The sequence below is a fragment of the Nymphaea colorata genome, chromosome 1 (genome assembly GCF_008831285.2).
Source record: "Nymphaea colorata isolate Beijing-Zhang1983 chromosome 1, ASM883128v2, whole genome shotgun sequence".
Taxonomy (NCBI): Eukaryota; Viridiplantae; Streptophyta; class Magnoliopsida; order Nymphaeales; family Nymphaeaceae; genus Nymphaea; species Nymphaea colorata.
Genome location: NC_045138.2, coordinates 21509491 through 21533397, shown reverse-complemented (window position 1 = coordinate 21533397; position 23907 = coordinate 21509491). Strand labels below are relative to the sequence as shown.

At 37.6% G+C, this 23907-nt stretch overlaps 1 protein-coding gene across 1 annotated transcript; it reads left to right on the top strand.

Moving 5' to 3' along the window:
• Positions 1–246: 246 nt before the first annotated feature.
• LOC116262745 (uncharacterized) lies at positions 247–23143 on the top strand. Its single transcript, XM_031642238.2, has 12 exons — positions 247–775; positions 1268–1494; positions 2882–2955; positions 5782–5856; positions 6007–6383; positions 7932–8000; positions 8304–8392; positions 18453–20408; positions 20772–20849; positions 20932–21043; positions 22625–22675; positions 22782–23143. The coding sequence occupies exons 1-12, from the start codon at positions 419–421 to the stop codon at positions 22842–22844; spliced, it is 3528 nt and encodes a 1175-aa protein (XP_031498098.1). The 5' UTR covers positions 247–418; the 3' UTR covers positions 22845–23143.
• The last annotated feature ends 764 nt before the right edge of the window (positions 23144–23907 follow it).

Here is a 23907-nt window from a genome sequence, read left to right as displayed (position 1 = left end):
TTTGGTAAAACAACGAACAGCCGCTAAAAATTGAAAAATAAAGTTCTGATTAGCTGCCATTGTTGGTCTTAGTTCAAGCAGATAAACGAAAAGCGTTGAAACATGTGCATGCTTATGATATTATTTTAAAATGAAAGCGTGTTTTTGTAATAATATACAATTCTATTGCTTTTGGAGCGAGTCTTTGCCGTCCCATGAATGTTCATGGGAGACCTCTGTCAACAGAGCGAGGGAGGGGGAGGGAGGGAGGGAGAGAGAGGTTTCGGTGGTCCGCCATGACTGAAGCTTGATTGATCCAGGAAACACATTTGGGGAGAAAGGGTGATTATATATAGGGGAAGAGGGTGCCTTTTCATTTTCATTAGTACCTGCGAGTTGGTACTTTGGTGGCGAAAACGAGTGAAGAAGGAAAGAGGAAATGTTTGGGGGCGGCCATCCAGGGAAGTTTGGGGCGAGGGGCGGTGGCCGCGCGGGCGGCGGAACGGCGCCGAAACGACCCGGGATGGTCCCTCACCACCACACTTCCTTCCCAACGCCTCCACAGCCTCCGGTCCGTTCCTCCTCTCGACCTCCCAGCAGTGCCGGTGGCAACAACGGCGGCCATCCCGCCCCTGCCGCGGACGAAACTTTCCGCCTCGAGACCTCCTCGCCTCTCAATTTTGGTATGCTAATTCGCCTTGCCCCTGACCTCGTCGACGAGATCAAGCGCGTCCAAGCCCAGGGATTAAATGCGAAGATTAAGTTCGATAACAACCCCAACAATTCATCAGGAAACGTACTCTCTCTCTCTCTCTCTCTCTGTTTCTCTCTCTCGCTCGCTTGACTGGAAGGTGATTGAGAAAGGCTTTCTGAGTGGCGCTTTTGTTTATTCGATAACCAGTCAACCAGCTTACGACGGCCAAGCCCCAATTCGCTATGAAGCCTCTCGAGCCATAGCAACCAATACAATTATCCTATTAAGAACTGCATTTTCATTCATTTCACCTTCCCCCCATGAGTAGTAGAAAATGGAAAATGGGTAAACTCTGCTTCAAGCTTGTTCATGTGGACACAGAAATCCATCTGACAATTTCTCATTGTGGGTGCGCTGCATGAGACTGTTCTTTTACTCTCTTGGTTGTTTCAGCAGCGAAGTAATAGGTTTTTCCTATTTTTCAGTTTCATGCCTTGTGATAATCAAATGAGTTCAGTTAAAAAAAAGTGGTCGTTCGTTGATCACCTGCTTTCATCATTATTTGGTACTAAGGTTACTACTTTCCTGCATTAGGTTATTGATGTTGGAGGCAAGGAATTCAGGTTCACTTGGTCGAGGGAGCCAGGTGATCCAAGTGATATTTATGAAGAACATCGAAGTGGAGTTAATGGAAATGGCTTGCTTGTGGAGTCTGGGTCAGCCTGGCGCAAGCTGAATGTGCAAAGAGTATTGGACGAGTCCACCAGAGGTCATGTGAAAATGAGATCTGAGGAAGCTGAACGCCTTCAGAAATCTCGAAAGTATGTCCCCTGGTTATAACGGTTTTTGACTGTTTGTTATTGAGCATTTGTTCTTTCTTTCTTTCGTCCTTGAATAGTTTATATTCCTACAAAAATGTTCCTGTTCTTTTCGTTCTTCGCTTTCTTTTTTCAGTTTTTGTCAACTTGTTCTGATGCTCTACGTTTAGTTTCGATAACTATTTGTTCAGGTAATCATCCCATATATCTTAAGCGGCCGTTATACCAAGTGAACCACAACCATGTCATATGAAGGCATTCTTATATAAAGTTATAAATTATGTGGGCATCAACATATGAACCTAAAGGCCTTCATATAAGCAATCTAGTTACCATTAAGAATGGACCAATCTAGGGCAAAGGCAAGGTTCAGTTTCTGACAGCAGGTGCACAGAGAAGATGTCCCACTGTTCTGTTCCTAGGTGGAACTGTGCAAATGTTTCAGCGAGGATGAGAAATCCTTTTTTTCCCCTTAAACAATAATGAACGCAATGAAAATTAATCTTATTGTGTGGGTATGGACATTCATGGAGGATGAAAAGGAGAGGCTGCAAGAAGCTCATGGGGGCAGGTGTCTCTTGACATTCTTGTCTTCGTAGCTTTTTTAACCTAAATTCAGGGTCTTCACTGGTTTGATTTTCTTCACCTAAAAGTGATTGAACAGAAATTGGACTGTTAATGCGTGAAAATGGCTGAAAATTCCTTATCATTAGTTGATTCAGAATCCAAGATGTGTTATCAGGGATTTATTATTGGCAGAACTCCTTCCTTAGTGGTGTTGGCAATCCTAGAGTCAACCTAAATCTGCTTGTCAAGGAAGATGTGCACAAAATGTGGCCTTGTATCCATTAGTGAGAGAACGGTCCATTAGTAAAAGAAGAATGACCTGATTGAACTTGATGGTTAATAAGCTCTCTGATAATATTTTGAAAGTATTGCAATGTATCATTGGTTGGCTTCAAAATGGTGATAGATTAAAATATTTGTTACTATCCTTAAAAAGGTTTATTGATATCTTCATGTAGAAAAGGATTTTCCCTGTGAGATATTCAACCCTATGGGACAGCCATCCAAGTAAAGCTAGAGCAGCTAATTCTTCATGTAAATAAGAAAGCCTTTCGTGTCCTAAATCATCCTACAGAACACAGAAAGTCAATTTTCATGCAATATATGCCTGTATTTTGACATATTAATCTTCCAGGTTTTGTTGTATAACCTTTTCCCTTTCAACAGTTTGTCCTGCAACTATGACTGAGGTAGCCACTTCCGATTCAAATTCATGGCATATAATATGTTAATTTTATTTGGAACAAGACTGTTAATTTCAATCTGTTGTCTGAGATGTAGGAAAACATTTCAGGATTTGACAATAATTTTCTTATGCTGTTAGGGCTATCATTTTGGACCATGGGAATCCATCTGTTAAGAATCATGTCAGAGCACTTGCTGCTCCTCCTCCCGAAGGTGAGTTGTCAAAATGCTTAGTTTAAGATGTCATAGTATTGACATTATGTTTCTGTAAAATGTTATCAATTTTCATGCTTATAATTATTGTATTCTGTTGGAATTTCCAGTTTGAGTTTTTTAAACTAATTTCTCTTTACCAACTCTTAGGCGCTATTGGTGCTTAATCTTTTGCTGTCCTTTCTTCTTGTTTTCTCATTAAATTGTTGCTACTGTTATTCTTTGTTTGTTTTAACTTTTAAAACATAGGGAAATTAATTGAAAAATTGAAAATAAAATTGATACTAAAGGAAAGTTGTTAATATTGGGTACTGAAGGTGATTCATTTAATAAAAGGATGCAGAGAATTAGGGCTGCACAACGAGTCGAGCCAACTCGGGCTCAACTCAAACTCGCTCGAGTAAACTCGACTCGAGCTCGACTCGTTTTTTATGCGAGTCAAGCTCGAGCTTAAATATAAACTCGAGTATGTTAACGAGCCGAGTTCGAGTTAGTCAAACTCGACTCGGCTCGACTTTAATTTTTCTTTTAAGTTTTCCCTCTTTCTTTTGTTTTGCATTTTTTAATTTTCCTTCCTTTTTCACGCTTCCTCTTTTCCTCATTATTAAACCTCATCTCATCATTACTCTTTTCAACCACTCTTTCCATTTCCCTCTCGTTGTTCTTTTCCGTCTCATTTTTTTTCCCTTCCCTTTTTTTCTTTTCTCTCCCACACCTTTTCTCCCGCCGCCTTTAATCACTGCTCATCTTAGGTGCCAATGCCATTATCGATGACACCACCGTAGGCAGTTTTTTTGCCTTGTGAAAGAGCTATGAGCATTTATGGCAGGTGTTATTACCGAGGACACCACCACAAGGAACTGCGCGCGTGAGAAAGAAATAAATGAGTTTACCCGAGCCTCTCGAGTCGAGCTCGAGCTTGGGAACAGTTTCTCGAGTCGAGTTCGAGTTAAAGTCATCAAGCTCGTGTCGAGCTCGAGCTGACTAAACATGAGTCGAGCCGTGCTCGAGCTGGCCGAACTCGAGCTCGACTCGGCTCGTGTGCAGCCCTACAGAGAATTAGTCTATATTTGTCATGTTAGATCGATCTGAATCAGTTTTTAGGTCATTGCTTTACAACCTAAAAGAAGATATGATACAATATTTTAAATAACGGAATGATATAGCTACCATGGAATTCTACTGACCTCTCTTCAGTGTCAGCCAATAATATATTAATATGGTGGGTTTGTGTTGGCTATTTTCTTTTGGCAAGGTTGGGACACAATTTGATGCTTAGCTACTGACAAAGTGTAACAAAGAGCTTCACCTACTAATGCATTCTCAATTTCCATAGCAATGTTGTAAAAGGCGTATCGTAATGGATACCGGTCGGGTTGACCTATACATTGTTCGTAACATATCGTAAACATAGTGTAGCATATCGTAAATTAATTCATAAAAATTTTAAAAAATTAGAAAAAAATAAAGAAAAATCGGTAAAATCGGGAAAAACAAAAAAGAAATTGAAAACAATGTGTTATATATAAAAAAAAACTCATCACATCATTCATAAGCCATTATATAGTAACAACACATTTGGAAATGACATAAGAAATTCATAATAACATAATAAACGTCCATCACAATTTTAAAGTTTAATAATGTGTTTTAGATTACATTACAAGTTTACAACAAATAATATATTATGATTATCATCAATCAAGGTCCCATCATCCTCATGGGCCATGAGTAAACCTTCTTATCCACAAGCGATTTCTCCTCTAAATCGATGATTTATCACACAAATGGGCGATTTTTTGTAGAAAAACTAGTAAAACTTTCCCCTCTCACAACTTTTACACGTGTAGAAAGAGGAAGATAGAGGTTCTTTTGTAAAAAACTACAAAAAATCATTTTATCACTGTATCGTATGGTACAAGGCTGTATCAGGCATGTCGTACGATACTGCCCCCATATTGCAATACAGCCGATGCGCTTACGATACACTAGCTTATCGTGTAAACCTATACGATACGTATCGCACGATACAAGCCCGTGTATTGTGCGATAAGGATAACACTGGTCCATAGTACTGTCCATAAATGGTTTGGATAGGTTATTCATGTCTCAGTCCATGAAACGCTTGTTTTGAAAACTTATGGGGGTATTGTCCCTCGCATGGATCTATTGCATCGAACATACCATCCATATTTTAGTTGAGATTGTTAGCCCCACATAGAGTCGAGAAGTCCTTGCACAACATACAAGGACTGAGCCTGAGTGGCTTGATTGTTTGCTTGCTACCATGTAAAATTGTAGTTCTAGCTTATTCCATGACACAAGTGGAGTACTTTATACTTTATAGGTTTTCTTACAACACTGCCACAGGAAGTATAGTCTGGCTGAAAAAAATTCATTATCAAAATTTTGGCTTGGAAATTCTGGTTCATTTTTTTTCCTAGACTGAGGTGACATTGCAGTTGCTTGCATTGTCACATAAAACGTGTATTATTTGAAAAAAACGCGTATAATACCTGATAAATAAGTCAGCCGTATAAAACCACAATTATATGCTTTTTTTTTAAATGCCAGAAAATAAAAATACGTGGATTTTTCCCCATTTTTTTGTATTTTTTAATTTTCAGGATTTATTAAATGTTTTAAATTTTTTAAAAATTTGCCGAGATTTTCTCGAGATATTTCCGAGGTATACAACTTTGTCGTATTATACCCGATAAATTCCTCGCCGTATAATACCCGTACACGATATATGTGACAATGGACTTGCTTGTCTTGTTTGCCCATCTGCCAGTATAACTTATCTTGAACCTCTTGGATTTATAGTTAATGGGAGAAGGATGGCTTTCAAACAAAAGAAGGGACCTTTACAAAAGAAGCAAAAAGTTGAACCAAGTGCAGGTGAAGTTGATTGTCTCTTTGCAAACCTTTTTTGACTGGTTTGAATCCTTATTTGGTTTAATGGCATTGCAGATACACCATAATCTTCACTTTTACTAAGCTTCTTCAATTTATATTTACTAAACATCATTTGTTATTTTTCTAATGCAGTTGCAACCACAGTAACCACACCATCTAAACCGGTTCAGAAACTGCCAGTAACTTCTGCCGGCTCTGCTGGTAAAACTAGGTCATCAGTTTCTCCTGTACCATCTCCCATTACGAATGCTACTATTCCATTACAAACCCCAACATCTCCTACTGGAAATGTCAGCACTGTCAGGGGGAGTAAACTTGGAGATGATGTCAGTGGTAGCCGTATGGCGGGCTCCTCTAATGGTGCCAGCAATGAAAAGGATTTGTCTGGGAGGTTTGGTCCAGCTTCCTTGCATGAGAATGTTAAAGGTGGTATAGGTTCTACACAAATGGACCTGCGAAGTTTCTTGATTTCCTTGCTTATGGAAAATCCAAAAGGAATGACCCTGAAGGTAGCCATTAATCATATACTGATTTCCCTAATGCATTGTGGGGTAAAACATGTCCTTGGCTTTGATACAGTGAAGTTTCTTTTTCCTTTATCCATTTATTTCGAAGGATTTGTAAACTTGATATCCATATTCTGTACCTCTATGCCTTCTTTAAGCAAGAAAGCAAGATTATAACACAAAAACCATGTAGAACTGTTTGGTCTATAAACTAGTAATAGGGGAAAATCCTGAAGAGCTTTATATGTTTGGGCAAAGGGTTCTCCTTCGAAAGAAGTGATGAAACAACTTCTACCAAAAATTCACAGTCCACTTGCTATATAGACCCTATACTTAAATATTACACCTAATATTCTAACAATGAGAGTCAAATGAACCATTATTTGTTCCCATAAAGGGAAAATGGATTAAAACTGCAGTTTTTTCCAGACTGTTGGAAAAAAATGCATCTAGAACAAACATTTGCTATGCATCTGCTGTTGGAGTTTGTGCTGACTAGATTATTGATGTCTGTGCTGCTAGGGGCAATAGACCTACATGGTTTTGTGCTATTGTATCATGAATTATAGCAACTGTTATTGGAACAAAAGCAATACTGTTATGGATCTTTTCAACCAAGCTGTTCAAAACTTTGAAGGTTGAGAAAATCAAGTACTTTATCTCAAAAAAGTGTGGACACTATGACTGGGATTAACGGGAACTTTTTTATTCAGTAGAACTTTTACAAAGTTGACTTAGAAAATTTTATGGTGTATGACATTGAAATGTCGGTTTGTGGAAATCATCCAAATCATTTGTTGGTGTCTTATAGTGCGTTTTACAAGTTAACAATGATAAAGACATTGTTTTTGGTTGAAACTAAGATTAAAAGAAGATTATATGTTACATAGGAGATCATGTCCGTCTGAATTTCATTTCTTACTGTGCTTGTAAAGAAAAATGTTGGGGTCCTTGTCATCTTCGTGGGAAAGAAAAAAGTCTGTTTATTAATAGGCAGAAGCTGAATTATCATTTTCAAGCTCCTAACCAGGACACAATATATATACAGATGCTGGCTTTGCTAAAAGGCTTCAATCACTTGCAACTCGATCGACATTAAAGATGTCTCAGGAGAGACAATTTGGAGTGAATCTAATCCAATTCAATAATGTATGAATTGGAGGAATATTTTTGCAACTTCAGTGTGGCTTAGCAAAAGCATTATGGATCACGAATTTTGCAATAACAGGCATTTTACCTTGTGAAGTGCCGCCTTTGAAATGAACAGACAACCTTGGCAGGATGATTGTAATCTGTTTAGTTGCTGCTTGCTATTGTGGTTGTAGTGCTTCATTAAGCATATGTTGTGTACCCGACATAAACTATTGTGCAATGACTAATATAGGAATTATCAGAAAAGATGTTAATGCAAAAAGTATTTTTTTAATCATTCAGTTCAGTTATCATCAGGTTTCCTTTTGTCGCTAGATGCATACTTTAGTTTATAAAATTTATTAAGATTATGTTATAACCTTTTGTTGTGACTTTCTTATTTTGTTGATGTCCATATAGGCCTTGGAGAAAGCTGTTGCAGAAGCAATTCCCAACCATGGGAAGAAGCTTGAGACGACTATCAGAACAGTAAGTAATAAGAAAGTTCTTACAATTTCTGGATGTGTGCTTCTTTATGCATATACAATGATAGTTAGTCTATCATTAGGAGAGCTTCTTAGTGGTAGCATTTCCAATGATCTCTTGGCATGTGAAGAAATCCTAAATTCCTCCTTTGCCTGCACCTGGACCAGACATGATTAAATACAGAATCACATTATCTCCCACTAAGAAAAGTTTTCAGTGGGTGCTTATTTTGCTATATGTTTGGTAGTTTATGTTTTTTCTTGAATAAATGGTGATCTTTATGGTTTTAATTTCTTGTCCTTGCAGATTGCAAATTATGTAGCCCCAGGAAGATATTTTCTAAAGGAAGATGTTGAAAAAGAAGTGACAAAAAGATCCTCTCTAGAGAGTGGAAGGTATTTGTTTTCTGCTCCATGGTAGTTGGATATTTCAAGTTGATACATGTTAATATTTCAAGCTGATACATGTTAGTACTGTTATGTCTTTACCTTCATGAATTCTGTTCTTAATGTTGGTGCATATTTGAGCTGGCTGTATCTCAAAGAATAAGTGCTTCAGTGGATACATGGCTAGGAGTTAGATGGTTATTCATCGTTGGTTAGTGATGTATTTGTTAGCTGAAACTACTTGGACTGGAAATACGTACAAGATTTCACTTTTAATTGGCAAGAGATTGTAGATGATGTGAAAAATGGGAAACATTAAGGAAATCAGGAAGCTGTACTTGACATAAGACAATGAGGGCACCACAGAATTTGGTGTATACAATCAAGTTGGTATGAAAGTGGTTGACCATTCTCAACTTCCTGACAAAATGTTCAACCTCTTACTTCTAAGTTCTGATCACTTCTTTATGGTGGTAATGTTATAAGCTTGTCCTATTTGTTTCAACTTTCAAGGGCCTCCAGGTCGTCTCTCACACTATCCATTTTAGGTGCCAGTCTGATCAATTGGGTAACCACCTGGTTGGGTTGCTAGTGGGGTGCCTAGGCTGAGCCAACTGGGTGCCAACAATGGGGGTTTACATTTTTTTATTTTATTGTTTTTTATTTGGGTGTAAGGGTAAAAGTCATGAAAAAGAGGAAAAGGAAAATTGCCTCTCGTTCTCTCAATCAGTTTTCAAAGTCCAGAACTGATTCACATGAGGGAGGAAAGCAACAATGAGAGGAGTTTCCTTTAGCAGTCGAAAGGCAGGTTCAACCACATTAGGCATGCACTAAACTTTATTAAGTGCAAATAATTTTTTATACAACAAAGAAATACATGCTCTGTGTACAAATAACAATCCTGTTGCCATTATATAGATACATGGATATATAGACATAGGAAACTTGTTAGATTGGACCAGTCACTGTAATATGGAGAAGTTTTCCAATGCGAGTTTATATGACTTATTATCTACCTTCTCTGATTCTTCATCATAGAGGTGTTCCCTAGGGTTCATGGGAATAGATGCAAGTTTAGACCCAAACATCTCAGTCTCTTCCAAGAGATCAAACACATATTTTCATGGTGATAACACCACACCTTCTCTATTTTTTGGCAACTTTTATGCCCAAAAAGTATCTAAGAGGACTAAGATCTTTAGTGACAAAATGCTTTTGAAAATATGCCTTAGTGTTTGAAATTTTCTGTTCATTATCATTAGTTAAAATAATATCATCGACATAAACCACCATAAGTCCATAATTTCCGTACCTCTATCACTGCTTAATACACAAGGAGTGATCATATGGAGACATCTAAAAACCAAAGACACTGACATCACCTCAAACAATTTTTGAAATTGTGCTTTTTTACTTTGTTTAAGTCCATATATCGCTTTTCGTAGTTCCAATGCCTTGTCACACTCCTTTTAACTTTCAAATTCTAGTGGTTGCTGCATGTAGAGTCAAATTTCCATAAATAAAAACATTTTTTACATCCAATTGAGTTATAGTCCAACCACGATGAACCGTCATAGAGATAATCAACTGTACAGTGCTCATTCTGGCATGTCGAAAAAGTCTACACCATATGTTTGCATGTACCCTTTGGCTACTAGCATCGCCTTATTTCTTTCCACGATGCCATCTGAATTATACTTGTATACACCCATGCGCATCCAACAATGTCAACATCTGCTGGAGGTGTAACAAGCTGGCAAGTACCTCTGAAAATTAGGGAATCCACACCTTCTTGCATTGGTTGTTTCTACCGAGGATCTAACGATGTTTGATGATGTTTGAACGAAATAGATGTGGCAAATAATGCTTAGATAAAGGTTTGCATACTCTTTCCCAGTCTATTAGTAGATACAAATTGAGAGCTGGGATGTAGTGTGTCCTGTTGTTTCCCTTTCCTTAGGGCTATAGGCATATCATCATTTACCATGGACAAATCTGCTCTAAGGCCAAGAAGAAAGCTATATCTACCAATAATGTGTTCAGGAGTAATAACCTCAGGAGAAGAAGCCAATGAAGAACCATGATTAGGTGGAGATTGCATGGTGTGGACCAGTGGAGGATCTTGATATCGTGGAGGAGAGAGGAAACTAGAGACTTTATGGACTGCAAGGGAATAGACTCTTTTGGGGACTTCGTACTTTGCAAGGGAATATATTCTGAAGGAATAGGGGGAATAGGCATAGGAAAAGAATCCTCTACATTAATTTGTGTGCGAGATCCAACACTGAAAAAATAAGGCATTGATCCAAAGAAGGTAACATCTGCATTCACATTAATCAAGTGATAGGATCATGACAACAATTTCCCTTTATATGCTTAGGGTAGCCAATGAATGAACATTTTATTGCTTGAGTAATCAGCTTGTCCCAATTGGGTCTAAGTTTATGAACAAAACAGATACAACCAAATACTCCAAGTGCTATCCAAATAAGGGTCGATTAGAATAAAGGATCTGGACAGGGGTTTGTTCATCAATAGTCGAGGATGACATGCAGTTTAAATGATAGCATGCAGCAAGGATGATATCTCCTCAAAAGGATGAAGGAGAATTTGACTGGAGCGAGGTTGAATCTCATTTTCCTGACAAAATAACATTAAATGGACATGTTTGAACTTGAGAGCATTGTCAGTGCGATCACATTTGATAAGAGAACTAATTTGAGTTTTTATTTCAAGAATGAAAGCTTTGAGAATATAGATGACTTCAGATCTCACCTTTATTAAAATGACTCAAGACAACCTGGAACGATCATCATAGATAGTACCTAGATTGGGATCTATTTGGTACATGACTCAATCCCCGTCAACATGAACCAAATCAAAATGACTCTGACTTGAACAACTTTGACTAGAGGGAAAAAAAAAAAACTTCTTTGGTGTTCCCTTGGCTGGCAAGTTTCACGCTAGAATGGCACAATAGGAGAGATATATGGAAATACTTTACGTAAAGTTTAACAAAGAAGGATGACCAATTTGATATGCAACTGGAAAGGACTCAAAGATGACTCCATGGAAGAATTAGCGACCCTCACTCGCTGAGTGAGGTACTAGGCACTTCCTTCCTCACGGCCTCCACTAATCTTCTTCCTTGTTAGCTATATGACGTGGGTGTGGGTACTGGTGTGGTACTACGTTGTTAAGGCCTCGCCTAGGCGTGGACTAAGCTTGACTCCACACCCGTCGCCTAAGTCCACCACTTAGGGAACGGGATATGTGTTAGCTTGCCTAGTCCATGGAAAAGTGAAAAATTACCTTCCTTTTCAATTAAAATTTCTTAATTGAGTACATATTGTTATGTACTTTATTTTGTATTGATTACATATTTTTATGTACTGTTATGTTGATTATGCTGCTATATGTATACTGTTATATGTATATACAGTTAGTCACTTGGTCTGTTATATAGTATTGTGATACCTCATACCTGTTATATGTATACATTAGTATGGTTATGTTACGTACATATATCATATAGTTCTATGTATTGTTACTTTGTTATACCTGTTATAAACTTATATGTATACACTATTATGTTAAATTGTATTGTAATACAATTTGTTATGCCTGTTATATGTATTGTAATACATGTTATATGTATATATTGTTGTGTGCAGTCTGTTATACCTGTTATATAGTATTGCATCAACCTATTATATGTATATATTGTTAGTTTTTTATATGTAATATTGTGATACCTGTTGTATGTATACGTTAGCATGGTTATGTACTTATATGTAGTGTTACTGTTATGTACTTATATGTATACTATTATGTACTGTTAGTCTTTTTTATTATATTATGTCTTTCTTTAAGTACAAATGGGTTACAGCCTTCCTACAGATTTACATTCCTTCTTCGAGAGATTAGATTTCGTTTTTTTTTGGTTGCATTTAATGAGTAATGTTAAACTTCTTTTATTTTGCATGTTCAATTAAGTCAACAATTAATTTTTGATTGTTTAAGTTGTTTATGCTTGTTATAGTAGTACTCTCCACATTTCAAGTATTTGTAATAGTTAGTCAAAATAACTTGACATATTAACATAACTAAAAAAATAAAAAAAAGATTGGTCGCCTTTTTTGCCTAGGCACTAGGCTCTGCTTGGTGCACAGGGCCACAGGCAGTGCCCAGACCCCTTGACAACATAGGTGTGTATAGTAGTGCAAGTACGGGTACACCAGTTTTGAAAATTATGGTACGGGGGTACGACGGAGCATATATATATATATATATATATATATATATATATATATATACATAGGTACATCTTCTTTGCTAATGATAGGAAACAATCGATCATCAACTAATGAAACATGTTGGGAAGAGCAAGATTGATGAAGGGTAGCAAAAGATTGAGAATCCTCACAAAAATGTCTAGATGCCCTTGAACCAATAATACATAATTTACCTTTGCCCTCTGTCTATTGTGTTACCTGAAGAACATGCCAACTCAGCCATCACATTAGAGGCAGAGGCAGAGGCAGAATATGAATGCTGGACACAAGCTGATCATACTATACTCAGGTAAGTATAATCATGTCTTTAGAAGGGGCAGACTTCGGCTCATTGACAAGACATGTTGCTTAGGCAGCCTGAGTAGTAGTCTTAGACGAGCTAGATGAAGTATAAGATGAATGACCATGCTTGTCTTAACACTGGTCCTCCAGATGTCCTTGTTTTCTGCAATAAGTACATTGGAGTCTGCCACGATCCCCAACACCACGACCCAACCTCTGCTGTGTGTATTGCCCATAGGAGATCCATGCCTAAGAGTGGGCACCAGGCCAGGGTCCCGTCGGGTTTTTGTACCCCGGCCCAGGTCAGGCTGGGCTTTGGGCGGTGAAAATGGCCTCAGGCCCGGCTTGAACCTGGCTGGGCTGGGCCTGATAAAGAATTTATTGTTAATTATAAATTTTTTGTTTCTTTATATAATACATATATGATATATTTTAAATTGTTTTTATTAAATAAAACCAGGCGGGGCCTGGGCCCAGTTCAGATTGGATAGGCCTGGGCCCAGGCCTGACTGCAAATCGGGCCAACCCAATGCCCACCCCTATCCATGCCCACATCCTTCTGAGGTTGCAAGGGATGAAGATTGAGGATCATTAGAAAGCTGAGGAAGAGATGATGCAAGTCTATTCAGCCGGTTGTATGCATCTGCTGATGTCGAGATGTTAGATCCTGTTAACATTTGAACCTTGGCCATAGAGAAGCTAGCAGTCAAGCCTGTCAAGAACGTAGCCATCATAGTTTGTTGTTGATAGGTCTTATGGGTGGCATAATACGGAGATAGAATTTGGTCTCTCATATGCTAATTTAAGTAAAAGCAAAATGTTGAGCTAGGGTTTGATCTCTTTGCTGAAGTTAAATATCTTTTGCTCGATTTGGAGGCTTACATTCTTATCTTGGGCATATGAGTCCCTGAGATTCCCCCACATTGCCTTTGCAGTTGTATATTAAACCAGCGCATCTGCAATGTGCAGCTGAATGCTATTCATAATCTAGGTCATGACAATATTACTGACTCTATTCCAAGTAGCATATTTCGCTCCATTCCAAGTAGCATATTGTCCAGTCTTCTCCTTTGGCTCAGTTTCCAGCAGTATATGAGTCTTCGGATGCCTTATAGCAGACATTATAAAAGTTCTTGCCCATCTTCCATAATTGGTATCATCCAATTTCATTGTAGAACACTTGTAAAATGGGTTTGCAAAAGCCTTATATTGAGTCATCTGATCGGATTTAGAAGAGTGCTGATTGTTCTTAGTATCCTCCATACTAATATATTAAATACGAATGACAACAACATATTCCAGTCTAATCAACATGGGACAACAATGAAAGAAAGAAAAAAATAATCTAGTTGCCAAAACACCAACTGTTCTGCAAAAAGAAAAAAATTCTATACCACAGCACAGTTAAATTTTTAAGAGGCAGCTTCAGAACTGGTTGAATCAAAAGAGGCTCTATGTCCATCAAACAGCAAGATGGCATTCATTAAAAATGCATTAGATCTGTGCCAAGTTGCCAACACTATGATAACAAGCTCAAATTTTAAGACTGTACACCTCCACGCACCAAAGGCTGGTCAACGGACCTTGTCCACACAACCACATAAACAGAGCAAACACCAATTCCACTCCACAACAATAGAGGCGAGAAGTCTACAAAAGAATTTCACTTCACAATAACTAGGGCTGAAATTCAACACTGCTCAACTCCACAACAAGTAGGGCAGAGGTCTTCTCATCTACGACTGCTCATCACATCAAAAAAATCATATCTTGAATAAACTGTGGCCAACCCTACTCATCAACAGCCGGCCTGTATGCAAGTCTTCGAACAGCAGACATCCACACAATCCTTAAGTTCAGCCTCATGTCTGCATTGCAGAACTCCACATGCCTTTCAAGTTTCACCTCGTTCACAATGTCCATGATAAAGGTGACACAAAAAATCTGATTGCTGTGTCACCCTTTGATCACATAAATCAGATTTCTACTCATCCACAACTTACGTGAATCAGCAATAGGAAGAAAAGGAGAAGATAGAGGAGAAAGAGAGGAGGAGAGAGGGGAAGAAGAGGAAGAAGGGAAGGAAGAAGAGGATGAAAGCTAGCTCAAGATGGTGTCACAGTCTCCCAAACATGGGAGGCTCTGATACCATGACAGAGCAGCTTGAGAGAATGAAAAGGATCAACTTCATTTGATTAACCCTAATCCGTTTAAAGAAAAATTACGGTGGCAAAATAAATTACATATGAGTGCATCAAAACTATAAAAAACAATAAAAACCTCACACTAACAATTTAAATTTCTAAAAAGCCTTACACGACATAATCTTTCTAGAGTTGATGACAACAAGTTCGTGCCAATGAATACACTATATCCTGGAACATGTCTTCTCTCATTAGGATCACTTATCCAGTTTGCATGAATACAAATAATAAGATTATGCTTCCCTCCTTCCCACAATGTTCAGATATAAATCAAGCCATCTCGAAGCATTCTTTTTGTAGTATCTGAGGATACACGTAATTGCTCGCATATCCAATCTGCAACTCATACATAAACTGGGACACTTGATAAACTGAGTACACAATCTTAGACCATCTAAAAGTCAAGAATTGTAGCATACCACTGATACTACGATACTCAGTGGGTCATCATTTGGTTCCTCACTACAGATTGCTAGCTTGTGAATTGGGATGCTTGGGATAGCTAAAGGTTTGCAATCTTTCATGTCTGCTCTACTGAAAACGTCAATCGGATATTTGTGTTGACTGTTGAGTGTCCTCTGAACTCATGGTCTGTCAACTTGCAACTCCAAGGAAGAGTGTAGGTTTCCAAGATCTTTCATATTAAATCTGTTGCCTGGTAGTACCTTCACCTTGTTTATGTGATGTTCTGAACTGCTTGTGATAATAGTATCATTGATATATATTAACAACAAAATAGTAATACTAGCTGATTGTAGAGGAACAAGGAGTGATCCAGACGAGATCTCTAAAAATCATGTTTTTTTGGACCAAAGGAGTAATTATCAAACCATGACCAAGAAGTTTGTTTTAGTCCATATATTCCTCTCTTTTAATCTGCATGCATAACCCCTTGAGTCTGATTTCATGTATCATATGGGGTTGCTCCATGTAGACTTCCTCCTCTAGTTTTCTACGCAGAATATATTGTTGACGTGAAGTTGGCTAAGTCACATCTATGCTTAATAGCAAGGGTTATATAACTCAAATGGTGTGCATTCTCACAACAGGTTTAAATGCTTCGTCACTTGCTAAGTGAATCCTCTTGTAATGGGCTGTGCCTTATAACTTCCAGTCGTTCTGTCAGGTTTGTATTTCTTGTATGCACCCATTTTGATCCATTAGCATTTGTATGGGATGACCAAGGCACGACCTCCCAAGTGTCACATTCATGCATAGCTTCTATCTCATCATTCATAGCTTTAATCCACTTCCTAGAATTTATGGCTTCATGGAAAGCGGTGGGTTCATCCTCCTTGGTTAAAACCATAGCCACAAATACCGTTATCGGGAAAATATCGGCAAGGTTTTTCTCGGGTATTGTTTTTAGAAAAATCTCAGTGTAAAATCTCATCAATTTTTTTTAAATAGAAAAAAATAAAAAAATGTAAAAATACAAATAAATAATGTAATAATACAAATTTAAACTTAAAGTTAACTATAAATGTAAAACTAAAACTAACATTTAACGATCACAATTCCATGTCAATATGGCAAACTAACAAAACTACAAATGAAAATTAGAAAATGGAGCAGCAACCGAAACAATGAGGGCTTAAAAACTCTAATCATGTTTGAGTTTTCCTTTTTTACCATTAAGGAGAAAAACAAGTCTAAAACTGCCCTTTTAAAGCCTCCTTTTGATGTAGACTAAGCATGTGCAGTTTAAAGCTTTTAAAATTCTTGAAAAAAATACCAAGACTGCCTGTGTTTGAGCACAAGATTAAATGGAGACAAAAAAACATGTTTTCATTGAGATATTTTGCCGTTTGTGTCGTTTTTCTTCTTTTTTCATAACTATCGCTATATTTTTGGTAATATCGCAATATTTGTGGCTAACTGGCTATGATTAAAACAGCCATAAAAACACTTGAAGATCCATAGAGAAATTGTCATTACTTACCCATCTTTTCATTTGACGACAAGATTGGGTGGAACGTCTGACATCAGGTACATAGAGGGGATTGGAAAAGTAGATGACTCCTAACTAAGAGTAAGTGGGAGTTACAAATTTTCTTTCCTTCGACGTGGACAAGTAATGTCCTTGAATCTGCCTAACAGTGATGAGTCCTTTTGAGGAATCATCTCTTCAGAATGAACATGTTGTTCCTGCTCTTGGGAACAACCTGAAGAAGATCCTGCATCAGGACTGACAAATAGCTGTAAACTTAACCACGGGAAAACAGAGTAGTCTATTTTTTTGCGACGGATTTTTCCCAAAGAATCTCCACTAAGAATGAACCCCTAAATATGCTTGGATTTCCATATCATATGCACTACTATAATGCCTCAACATGGAGAAAAATTGGAAGACTGATATCATGCATCATTCTCAGTGCCGCCTCAACAATATGTTTGTGATTTTGCTCAGTTATCCCGTTCTGTTGCAGCATGTGCAGGCCCTATTCCCTTACTTGGAAGATAGTGTATAAAATCACAGCATGTAAATCCGTGCCCTTTATTATATTGGAAAATTTAGATGGGTTCAGAGAACTGACTTTTGACAAGGGAGTAAAAGCGATGTAGTTAAGGGAAAAACTTGAGATTTATGCTTCATCAAATATCCAGGTAGAGCGAGAATAACTATTAATAATTTCTTTGCCAATATGCAACTGTAAGCTCAGTTTGAAAAAACAAGGCCATGGTTTTAGTGAGGTATGATACAGCAGGGATTGCTTTGGAGTTAGATCAATTTCAAATTCTCATCTGACTTTGGAAATTGATGCCATGGATCCGGTTGAGCTGAATTAGAGGAATGCAGCCTGCGAGGAGTTGGTTTTACGGATGATTTGGTTAGTTGGTTCAACTTTAAGTAATTGTGGTAGATCCATTAGCTTCATATATTGCATGCGCGCACGTGTTATACATCAATCTGGGCTTTTTTATCTTAAGAAGTTAAGAGAGAGATTCTTATTCTTTGGTCCAGTTAACACTTGTGCAACTTTTAATCAGTTTATTTTAGAAACAGTATTAGGATGTTTCTTTAGGATTTCGTTAATCTTCTGTACATTCTTCCCTCCCATTTTATTAGTACTAGAATAACTGGATTTTAGGTTTTCCATCTGAAAGTCAGAAATCTAAGCTTGTCTGTGGACATGACTAGATTGTTTTAATTATTTTTTTGTTTTCCCTGTATTTCTGAAGCTTGTCTGAGCATTTATAAATTTTAAGAACTTGTCACACTTGCAGATTTATAGTGAACATGTCCTACAATATGAAATAGTTGCCTAATCTGTCATCCCCTTTCAGGTCTCCCATTTGTCCAAGTGGTGCAGTGACTGCAGTCACTGGTGGTTCAAATTTCATAGAGAAGACCACACCTGAAGAATTTCAGCAGCTGCCTCGTTTAGAGCCGGAGTCAACAGAACCAATTGACTTTAAAGACACAGAAGCACACCAAGAATTAATTGATGTTTTTGATGATAACCAAAATATTATTACTGAAGAAGAAAAAGTCTGCAGCAGTTCTAGTGAGAGTGGAAGTGAAAGTGATAGTGAAAGTGATAGTAGTGACAGTGGAAGTATTAGCAGGAGCAAAAGCAGAAGTCCTGTAAGTGCAAGTAGCAGTGACAGTGAGAGTGATGGCTCATCTAGCAGTCAAGAAGGATCTGATGTTCATGTCGACATCATGGATGATGATGATGATGGAAATGACGAAGGTCTGCACAGATTTCAGGGCCCTGATTCACGGTTATCATCCTCACCTTTTGCTTGCAGAAAGAGTGATGATTATGAACAAGATGAGCAGCATGGCTTCAGCAGTCAACTTCCCACATCTCCTCTAAACTTGGAGGAGGTTGGAACTCATGATGGTGTGGTTAATATAATCCAACCTGCAAGTTTTTCTCCTGCTTCAGAGAGAATGAAGGGAAGCTCAGAAGACAAAGTAGAACTTGTGTCAAAGGAAGTACCAGTTTTAAACGTTACCAAGGATGATCATCTAGAAGAACTGGTGCCAATTTCCTCAAACAACCATGAGAGTAAATTGAATAAAAAAGAATGTGGTGAGAGTGTGAATGCAAATATCACTTTGAAGATTGCTGAACGTGGTACTAAGGATGGGAAAGAGACCAGGGGGACCTTTGGTACAACCCCCGAAAAGCCTGAGATGGATGAAGTAGTTCCTGTTTCTAGCTCAAGGACACGTGCTGATGTTGTCCACTCACAGGACTATGCATTGAACGCTAAGAGGGAAGAAGGTCTGAAAGCCGAGGGCAGAACTCTCCCATCTTCAAATTGGAAAGGTAGAGATGCTAGTTATGCATTAGGTCCACGCTTTAGTTCTCCTGAGAGATTAATGGAGGACTTCACAGCATATCCTTCTGGGAATGTGGATAACAATTCTGAGAAAGCAGTTGAATTGGTAACTAAATCAAAATACAGCAACTTGCAGCAGAAGAAACATAGTGAACAAAGTAGAAAGCCTACAAAAGAGGAAAAATTTAGAGCAACCCCACATCAATCAAATACAAATGATGTTAAGAATGCAGTTATTACCGAGAACAAAGGTAAACTACGAAGAGAGTATTCTGATCTAGAAATTGGTGAATTTCGAGAGCCTATTTTCAATGAGGATTCTCAGGATCACAAGAAACAGTTGGAGCGGAAAAGTTCTTTTGGCAGAACGGAAAAAATTGATTCATCAGAGAATACGTATGTGGATCCTGGTTATCAGAAAAAAAGGAAAAAAGGTGCTGTTGACTCTACAAAACCTTCCCCACAATTTTCAGATCCTGGTGGTCAGGGTTTTGTAGTTAGCCAGTCAGGAACAAAGTTGCCTGAAATGAACACTCTTAATCAGACAAAGCAACAAAATGTTTCTGGAGCTCTTCATCTAACAATGACAGATCTGGTTGATGTTGACAGCCCATCTCAGTTAGGAAGATCATCCTATACAAAGACTGGAAAAAGTGATGCAAAAGCCGGTCACAAAGTTTTATTACCTGGGGATCGTGGAAATTCTGAGAAGAGGAATTCTGCGAATGTATCGCATCCACAAGACACTAAAGTTCCCAGAACGTCTGTAGGAATTAAACCAAAGAAATCAAACCTACTTTCTGACTCAGTCTCCAGCAAACTGGATATTTCCCAAAAAGAGAATAGGATATGTGGCAAAAAGAGAACATATGTTCCCACGGATGAACAGTATGCAATATATGATAAAGATAAACCAGAATTGAGGGAAGCAATTCAAACCGACTCTCAGTAAGTTGCTACTTTTTGAGCCATTTATTGGTATTCCCATGTCTTCAGCACTGTCATCCTTTGGACATACACATTAAATGCATATTCCTTTTTCAATTTCCAGTGTGTTTTTCTCAATGTATGTGCATAATTTACTTTGATCATTGTAATAAATTAGTGTGTGCATGCAAAATTGTTATGGTGATGTTTCAATTATTGCACTAAATTTTTTTGGTTCAGGTTGGGAAATGCTGCTTTGCTTCATTATAAACTGCTCATGGGATGTATCAATTGTTGCACTAGATTTCTTGGTTCAGGATGGCAAATGCTGTTCTTCTTCATTATAAACTGCTCATATAATTACTTTTTTTGTTTCATAAACAGATATAAAGAGTATACGAAGGAGTACTGTGAGAAGTATAGTTGTTACTGCTCTTTGAACAAGGCTTTGGAAGATGACAGGTACTGCAAAAATCTCCATTTCATGTGCAAGGGTCTCCAGTTCTGTCTTATCCAATATGTAATGTAAAACTGTTGTGTTCAGGACACACTTTCAGAAACTCGGCTGTGATCTCGAACTTGCGAAAGATAGGGATAAAGATACATATGACAATGCCCTTGGTCAGTTACGTAGAGCATACCAACAGTGCGCGGAGGTATGATTTCTTTTCTTTTATTCTCTAGTACTATGGAATCCCTGTGGAGTACCTTTGGTGCAAGAACTCATTATCCTGTCAGGACTAACTAACTCGTCTATTTTTTTCCTTTGCTTCTCGAGATTGTAGGGCCTTTACCGTTCTTGAAAAACTGCAGGGTTGAGTTTCTTTGTTTGTGCATTTATTGAAATCCTCACCAACTAAAGTGCTAATGTTTCTTTTTTTTTTTTTCATGTTCATGTTCCTCTGCTTATTGTGTTTACTAAGTATTATTTGATGGAATGGCAAATAATGTCAAGCAAGTTTTATTAAAAGTGAAGTCCTTTTTTTTTCCATGTTCACTAATATGAAATATAGTCTCCAAATAATTGTTAGGCTGTCAACTTCTTCTGAAGAGGTTCGTCATGCCATCAACTTATTACTGTAAACTTTGTTGACTAAAATGATTTATCTTTGCAAATTAAGTGGTCAATCAATCAATGTTGGAAATGGAGGCAATTGGCTTAATAGATTTTCTGGAAGGAATATGAGATGACCCACCCGATTGGATATCCATTAGGTCATGAAACCCACCACCAACAAGTGCTTCCAGCTCATCGAAGCCTTTGGAGGTTCTTTAGGTGTCCAATAGATGCAGTAAATCAGATTTCTAAGAAGAATGTTCTTAGTTAGAATTACGATCATCAGTTGATCTTCAAAAGGGATTGCGTGATACTGTATGGAAATTCTTCTAGAGAATGAACTGAATAGTAAATGAATGTTTTAGGAATGTTAATGACTTCCAATCCATTCAAAAGATTTGAAGGCTTCCAGATGTTTCTAACATATCTGTTTTAAGATAAGTTTAAATGAGTTGATATCTTTTTAATCTTTGTTTGGCCAAAAGTGGGCCTCCAACTTCTGATGTCCTCACAATGTTCGGGAATGCTTGAATCATGATAAGTTCTCTTGGTTCACTTAAGTCTGTTAACTGATCTTCATTTGTGGAAGTTGCACTTGTTTATTGAGCATTATAGCTCCTGAAACGTTTAATATTGTCTATGAGTATATTTTGATAAACAAAAATTAGAGTCGAAAGGCATTCATGGGATACATAAACACTCCGCTGAGTGCAGTCCTCATTTAAAGTTCTGGCAGAAAAAGATTGAAATGTAGAGTTGAACCTTTTCAGTTTACTGGCCCTCAACCCATAATAGTTGCTGGCTACCGGAAGGTTTCTTTAACCTCCTTACATGATGCAAAGGACCTTCTATTTTTCGTGATACAGATGTTTCTTGTTGTCCTACTTGTATGTACTTTATGTGGTGGATAAGTGCATACACGTTTTATATGTCTTTTGTTTTTCAAAGAAGAAATTTGATGAAAAACTAGAAGACAAATGTTCTGCTGTGAAACATAAAAGTTAATATTGTAGCTAAGCCCATGCTTTTTTTTACATTCATACTAATGAGCCAATGTACTGTCATGTTATAGATGTTGTTGGGAAAATCCATATAAATTGGAAAAAGGTTCATTACTATTGTCATCCTTTTTGTTCATGTTCTTGATTATGTTTTGAGACTGGTGCTTTCGTGGATTCAGAGACATAGGCAGATGAAGAAGATATTCATTGTACTTCATGAAGAATTGAAGGTAAGAATCTTCACAGCCTCTTGTTTATTTCACCTTTCAGTATATTGTTCACTTTTGTTGTTTTCTTTGTATTTATCATTTACTATACTTTTGCTTTTTCTTGCAGCATCTCAAAAAGAGAATAAAGGACTATGCAGCTGTATATACGAGGGAGTCGTCCTTGAAATAGTGTTCGTATCCGATGTGTCATTATCTTCTGTGGTTCGCTTTTCTCGTGGTCCATCCTATTCTTTGTTTTGTTCATGTAAATATGCGGAGTATGTTCATCACCTTTTTGGTTTTCGTTCTTTTGTGCTTAAATTTTGTCTCGAAAGAAATTCGACGAGGTGTAGATGTTGGCTCAATTGTAAATATTGCAGATGGAAATTACCATCAATAACAAAGTTAATCAATAGCAGATAATTAGTTGATTCTGAATAATGTTGTTAAAAAAGTAAAACGACGGATTAGATGTAATGAAATTGATTATAGATGATTCTTAAATCAATTCAACCTCGAGAGTCACATCAAAGTGTTGATCAATTCTGAACAAGTTCATGGACATAATGTAGAAGACCGTCACGGTTATTGGGAAAAGGTGAAACTTTTCACCAGTTGAATCTTGATGAATCGTGTGGTGTGGATTAAACTTATTTAAATGCTCAATAATACCTGCAATCTGAGATGTGAGTATGGTCGCTTGGATTGACATGAGTGACACTGGTTTGGGGCTGTTAAACTAGCACCTCATGCCTCTCACTTGAAAATGGTTCTTCGATTCATGGCTACTTGATTTGATGTTTGTCTTAAGATTTGCAACAATAACCTCAATTTGTTGGTGTATTGGCTGACCCTGGCTGCTTAATGGGCCATTGGGTCTTCATAAGTTCAGTCCTCATAGGAATCACCGCTCGTGCGAGCAAAAGTTGGATGTATTATCTGGGGTCGGGGAGGATCCGGGGATTTTTGTTGCTGCTAATGGTGCCCGATGTTAGATGTCGGTGCTTAAAATTTAAAAATTTATCTTTGAAAAAAATTATGGTGCAGAAACATTTCATAATGCTTTTAGCAGTAGCTCATGGTGTTTTCAGTGGTACATTTTTAATTGTTAGCCATCCAACAACGTCCAGCAATTTAAATCTTCATATACATGAAGTAATTATCAACTAAATAAAAATTTAGTCAGTAGTGGGTTCACTTTATCTGAATGCTGAAATAATTGATTAGCAATCTAGTACTGTTAACTTGTACTG

Excerpts from the sequence above, each read along its gene's own strand:
- LOC116262745 (XM_031642238.2), top strand. The coding sequence starts at position 419 with ATGTTTGGGGGCGGCCATCCAGGGAAGTTTGGGGCGAGGGGCGGTGGC. Across the intron at positions 1,495-2,881 it reads CGCCTTCAGAAATCTCGAAA|GGCTATCATTTTGGACCATG; the intron begins GTATGTCCCCTG and ends TTATGCTGTTAG. Across the intron at positions 20,850-20,931 it reads AAGGCTTTGGAAGATGACAG|GACACACTTTCAGAAACTCG; the intron begins GTACTGCAAAAA and ends TGTTGTGTTCAG.